Source organism: Mustela lutreola, chromosome 2 (genome assembly GCF_030435805.1).
Source record: "Mustela lutreola isolate mMusLut2 chromosome 2, mMusLut2.pri, whole genome shotgun sequence".
NCBI classification, from domain to species: domain Eukaryota; kingdom Metazoa; phylum Chordata; class Mammalia; order Carnivora; family Mustelidae; genus Mustela; species Mustela lutreola.
Genome location: NC_081291.1, coordinates 10,639,073 through 10,645,113, shown reverse-complemented (window position 1 = coordinate 10,645,113; position 6,041 = coordinate 10,639,073). Strand labels below are relative to the sequence as shown.

The following is a 6,041-nucleotide window of genomic DNA, read 5'->3' as shown; positions in this document are numbered from 1 at the left end:
GGTTATGTCCTAAGGTCAATGCATTTTGAACCAGCAGACAAGCCATTTCAGCAGTTCACAACCATCTGAGATATTGGGTCCATAGTTCATGTAAAACTTCACCATTCTTATATAAACTGGGTGAACCACAAGGATTTCTAAAAATGGAAAATTCTTCATGGCATCCCCATGAAACAAATGGATGGGCAGCTTACTAAGGACCCATTCAGTCTGAGTAACGAACAGAATAAAAATAAATAAATAAAAACTCTGTAAGGATCGGTACTCCAGGAACTACAGAACACGCGTGAAAGAAATTGAAAAAGACACAAAAAGATGGAAGTCCATTCCATGCTCATGGATCAGAAGAATAAACATTGCTAAAATGTCTATACTGCCTAGAGCAACCTATACTTCCAATGCCATTCTGATCAAACTTCCACCAGCATTTTTCAAAGAGCTGGAGCAAACAATTCTAAAACTTGTATGGAATCAGAAAAGACCCCAAATGGCTAAGGAAATGTTCAAAAAGAAAAGCAAAACTGGGGGCATCATGTTGCCTGATTTCAAGTTTTACTACAGAGCTGTGATCACCAAGACAGCATGGTACTGGCATAAAAACAGACACATAGCCCACTGGAAGAGAGTAGAGAGCACAGATAGGGACCCTCAACTCTATGGTCAAATAATGTTGGACAGAGCAGGAAAAAATATACAGTGGAAAAAAGACAGTCTCTTCAATAAATGGTGCTGGGAAAATTGGACAGATATATGTAGAAGAATGAAACTCGACCATTTTCTTACACCATACACAAAGATCAACTCAAAATGGATAAAAGACCTCAACATGAGACAGGAATCCATCAGAATCATAGAGAAGAACATAGGCAGTAACCTCTTCGATTTCAGCCACAGCAACGTCTTTCAAGATATGTCTCCAAAGGCAAAGGAAATGAAAGCGAAGATGAACTTTTGGGACTTCATCAACATCAAAAGCTTCAGCACAGCAAAGGAAACAGTCAACAAAACAAAGAGGCCACCCACAGAATGGGAGAAGATATTCACAAATGACACTAAAAAAATATTTTAAAAAAATGAAAGAACAACTGTTGGCAATGATTTGGTGAAAAAGAAACTCTCTTTCAGTGTTGTTGGGAATGCAAACAGGAGAAGCCAATATGGAAAAAAGTATGAAAGTGTCTCAAAAGTTAAAAATAGAACTACTTTACGATCCAGTAAACACACTTCTGGGTGGGTAACTACCCACAAAATTCAAAAAAATAATAATAATACAAAGGATTATATTTTTACAGCAGCATTATTTACAGTAGCTAAGACATAGAAGCAAACCAAGAATGCATAAATAGATGAATGTCTAAAGAAGATGTCATATAATTATTCATATAATAGAATATTACTCAGCCATAAAAATGAATGAAATCTTCCCATTTGCAATGCAGGGACAGAGCTACAGAATGCAATGTTGCGTGAAATAATTCAGCCACAGAAAGACAAATACCACATGATTTCACTCATATGAAGAACTTAAGAAACCAAAAAATGAGTAAAGGAAAAAGAGAGAGAAAAACAAACCAGAAACAGTCTCTTTACTCTAGAGAACAAACTGATGGATACTAAGGGGAAATGGTGGGCATGGGTGAAGTAGGTGGATGGGGATAAAGGAGTGCACTTCCCCTGACCAACACTGGGTGACCTATGGAAGTATTGAAACACTATATTGTACACCTGAAACTAACAGAACACCATATGTTAACTACACCGGAATCAAAACTTAAAATAATTAAAAAAATAAAATTAATGGTGAAAAAAAAAAACAGGCAATGGACTCAAATAGATATTTCTCCAAAGAAATATGGAATTGATATTTAACACAAAAATGATGTGCAACATCATTAATTATTGGAGAAATGTAAACCAAAACCATAATGTAATACCACTTCACACACACAAAGAAATACTTCTACAAAGAAGATATAAGAGTCAGTACTTAGTACATGAAATATGGGTAACGTGACTATATTAAGGGAAATGCAAACCAAAACCATAACATAACACCACTCAAACACATTAGGATGGTTATTTTCAAAGATAAAACAGAAAATAAGTGTTGGTAAGGATGTGGGGAAACTTGAACCTGGTGATGTTTTGCTGATGAGAATTTTAAAAGTGGCACAGCTTCCGTGGGAACCCGTGTGCCCGTTCCTCAAAAACTGAAACACGAAATTATCATATGATCCAGTAGTTTCACCAGTGGGTATATTCCTACTTATATTCCCCCTAAGAATTTGTAGCAGTGACTAGAACAGATATTTGGACACCACTTGTCATAAAGCTTTAGTTACAGTAGCCAAAATGTGGACACAACCCCAATCTCCATCAACAAAATCACAGATGAATAAAGCATGGTGACCACAGACAGTGGAATACCATTTGTCATTCATTCTATTCTGTAAAAAGAATAGAATCCTGGCACAGGCTATGACATGGATGAACCTCACCAACGTTATGCTAAGTGAAAGCAGCCAAACACAAAAGGACAAATAGTATACAGTTCCATCTATATGAGGCACCTACAAGACCCACTTTTAGAGAGATAAGGTAAGATGGTGGGAGCCAGGGGCTGGTCAGAGGGGCAATGGAAAGTTAGTGTTCCGTGGGAACAAAAGGTTCAGTTTGAGATGATGAGAAAGTTCTGGAGATGGATAGGGACTGTGGTTGTTCAATGGGGAGAAAATCTTTGATGCCACATAACTGAATGCTTCAAAATGTTCAAAATAATAAATTTTACATATTTTTTACCATGACAAAAAAGGGATGAAAAAATTGGCATACTCTAAGAATGTCAATGTCATAAATAGCTTTATATGACATAGAGGAAGACAAGGGTGTTGTGTTGTGATGAACCTATGTTATGTGATTCAACACCTCAATCCCAAAGTATACCCAAAATAAGGGTTCAGAGGCCATAAAATAAGGTCACTGAGAAATGACTTGGTGAGGCTGCAATGGCCTCCTTGACAAGCTCTACAGAACTTCTCCCCTGCAGCATAGGTGCCATGAACATGCTCAAATTGAAATGGATTTGTCTTGTGGTCAGACCATCCTGAACTGGGGGATGTCGACAGAAAATGTCAACAGCCCACAACCATCTGAGGTTTGATATTCATAGTTCATATAAGAATTCATCATTCTCATCTAAACTGTGAGAGCCACGGGGATTTCTCAAAATGGAAAATTATTCATGGTGTCTCCAGAAAACAAAAACGATGGGCAGCTTACTAAGGGCTCATCCAATTTGTGTAACTAAGGAAAACAAAAGAAAACAAAACAAAAATCCCTTTAAAAATCATGAATAAAAGAGTGACCATATCACTGCTCTGATAGGTCATAATCTCTATTTCACTCTCTGACCTGAGATCAATCACTGACCCAGATCTTTGATTGATGCAACCAGTTTCCCCTGAGTGAAGATTGTAAAATAGCAATAAATGCAATTCTTTTACCTCCAAACCAAACCCAAAGACTCTAAGGTGATGTTGCTGGCCAGGTTACTATGGCCCATTAGGACAGTGATTGGAATTAAAATTGGTAGCTTAAAATTGGGCAAGATAAGGAGCACCTGGAAGGCATAGTCTGAGAGGCAACTGACTCTTGATTTTGGCCTAGGTCATCATCTGCGGGTGGTAACATCAAGCTCCACAACTGGCTCCACATTCAACCTGGAGTCTGGTTGAGATTTTCTCCCTCTTCTTCTACCACCCCGCCAACTCATGCTATTTCTATCTCTCTCTGAAATAAATAAATAAATATTCTAAGAAAACTTTTTTTAAAAAACAGACCACAATCAGACTCTAAAATACAGAGAACAAACTAAGGGTTGCTGAAGAGGATATGGGGCATGGATGCGCTAAATGGGTGATTAGGACGAGGAGGGCATTTGTTGTGATGAGCACTGGATGTTGTAAGTAAGTATTAAATTACTGAATTCTATTCCTGAACCTAATATTACACAATTTGTTAAATACCTGGATTTTTTTTTAATTTTTTATTTTTTCAGCATAACAGTATTCATTATTTTTGCAACACACCCAGTGCTCCATGCTATCCGTGCCCTCTCCAATACCCACCACCTGGATCCCTCAACCTCCCACCCCCCGCCCTTTCAAAACCCTCAGATTCTTTTTCAGAGACCATAGTCTCTCATGGTTCACCTCCCCTTCCAATTTCCCTCAATTCCCCTCTCCTCTCCATCTCCCCTTGTCCTCCATGCAATTTGTTTTGCTCCACAAATAAGTGAAACCATATGATAATTGACTTTCTCTGCTTGACTTATTTCACTCAGCATAATCTCTTCCTAACTGGAATTTTTTTTTAAACTTCGAACTGAAAGAAAAATAAACAGATAGTTGCTTGTTATGTATGAAAAAATTAAAGACTGACTAGTGTAGAAAGATAAATTGTAGATCATCTTTTATGAACTGATACAAAAATTATGATCTGGGTCATAGAGGGTCTTGAGCCCTTTTACTCACATCTTTATCGTGAAACAAAGGACCGTTCTGTGCAGAGAATGTCTTCCTGCTCAAGAGCTTTCTTAGCGCCAACTTTATATCTCTGTTCCGCAGACCATAGATGAAGGGGTTCAGCATGGGTGTGACCACTGTGTACATCACTGAAGCTATGGAAGTTGTCCTCGAGTTTTGCAAAATAGCAGAACTAAGATACACCCCAAAGCCTGTACCGTAGAATAAAGAGACAACTAGGAGGTGAGACCCACACGTGGAAAATGCTTTATACTTGCCCCCAGAAGATGGAATTTTCAAAATAGAGGTTACAATTCTAGAGTAAGAGAAAAGGATACCAATGAGTGAAACAAAAGCCAGAGGTATATTTGTAAGATAAATTGCCAGGCTATTGAAGAAGGTGTCAGAACAAGCAAGGTGGATCACTTGATTAAGTTCACAAAAAAAGTGAGGGATTTCTAACTGCGTACAAAAGGACAATTGCAAAACCAGTAAGTCATGTAATAGAGAGTCCAGAACACTCAACACCCAGCACGCCAGAAGAAGGCTAGCACAGAACATGGGGTTCATGATAACCACGTAGTGCAGTGGGTGACAGATGGCCGCAAACCGGTCATAGGCCATCACTGTCAAGAGAAAGTTGTCTACTCCCACAAAAACCATGAAAAAGTATATCTGGCTGACGCAGCCTGCATAGGTGATCACTTTGCTCTGTGTCTGGATGTTCAGCAGCATCTTGGGGATGGTGGTGGAGGTGAAACAGATGTCTACAAAGGACAGGTTGGAGAGGAAGAAGTACATGGGTGTGTGGAGGCGGGAGTCTGTGACAATGGCCAGGATGATGAGCAGGTTCCCACTGAAGGTGAGCAGGTACATGGACAGGAACTGCCACAGGAGCAGTGGCTGCAGTTCTCCCTCCTCTGAAAGTCCCAGTAGGATAAATTCTGAAACAGCAGTTTGATTCCTTTGTTCCATGTAACTGCTGAAAACAGCTGGAACAGAGACAAGAGCATAACAAAGTCACAAACAGTGAGCACAGAATTAAAAGAAATGCTGTGACTGGTGTTCCTGGGGGGCTCAGTCGTTTCAGCAACCAACTCCTGATTTCAGCTTAGGTCATGATCTCCTGGTGGTGAATTCAACCCCCACACTGGACTCTGCTGGGAGCAGAGGCTATGTCAGATGCTCTTCCTCCCCTTCTCCTCCTCTGCCCATTTGTGTTCTCTCTCTCTCTCTCACACATCTATCTTGTCTATCTCTCTCTCTATCTATCTCTCAGGATGGCTGACAGAAAGAGAGAGAGAGAGAGAGAAATGCTGAGATTTGTGAAATTTTTGTTTTCAAATTGCTTCACTCATTAATTCTCATACATTACCTATCCATCTAGAATAATTAGCTAAAAATTTCAAGGACCTCAAAAGCCCATGTTTTCCATGTTACTGAAAAAATTAGCAGTCCTGAATTGAAATATTTACCCAAAGTACTGCTGTCCTCTATAAATTTCCTTAGATGTTTTTT

The 6,041-nt window shown here is 39.2% G+C and overlaps 1 protein-coding gene across 1 annotated transcript; it reads right to left on the bottom strand.

Annotated features, from left to right (window-relative positions):
- Positions 1-4,502: 4,502 nt before the first annotated feature.
- LOC131823106 (putative olfactory receptor 7A2) lies at positions 4,503-5,498 on the bottom strand. The gene has a single exon (XM_059159083.1). It carries the CDS (start codon positions 5,496-5,498, stop codon positions 4,503-4,505), a length of 996 nt encoding a protein of 331 aa, XP_059015066.1.
- Positions 5,499-6,041: the final 543 nt, after the last annotated feature.

Bases quoted from the DNA above. Each gene is read 5' to 3' on its own strand.
- LOC131823106 (XM_059159083.1), bottom strand. From the start codon at position 5,498: ATGGAACAAAGGAATCAAACTGCTGTTTCAGAATTTATCCTACTGGGA.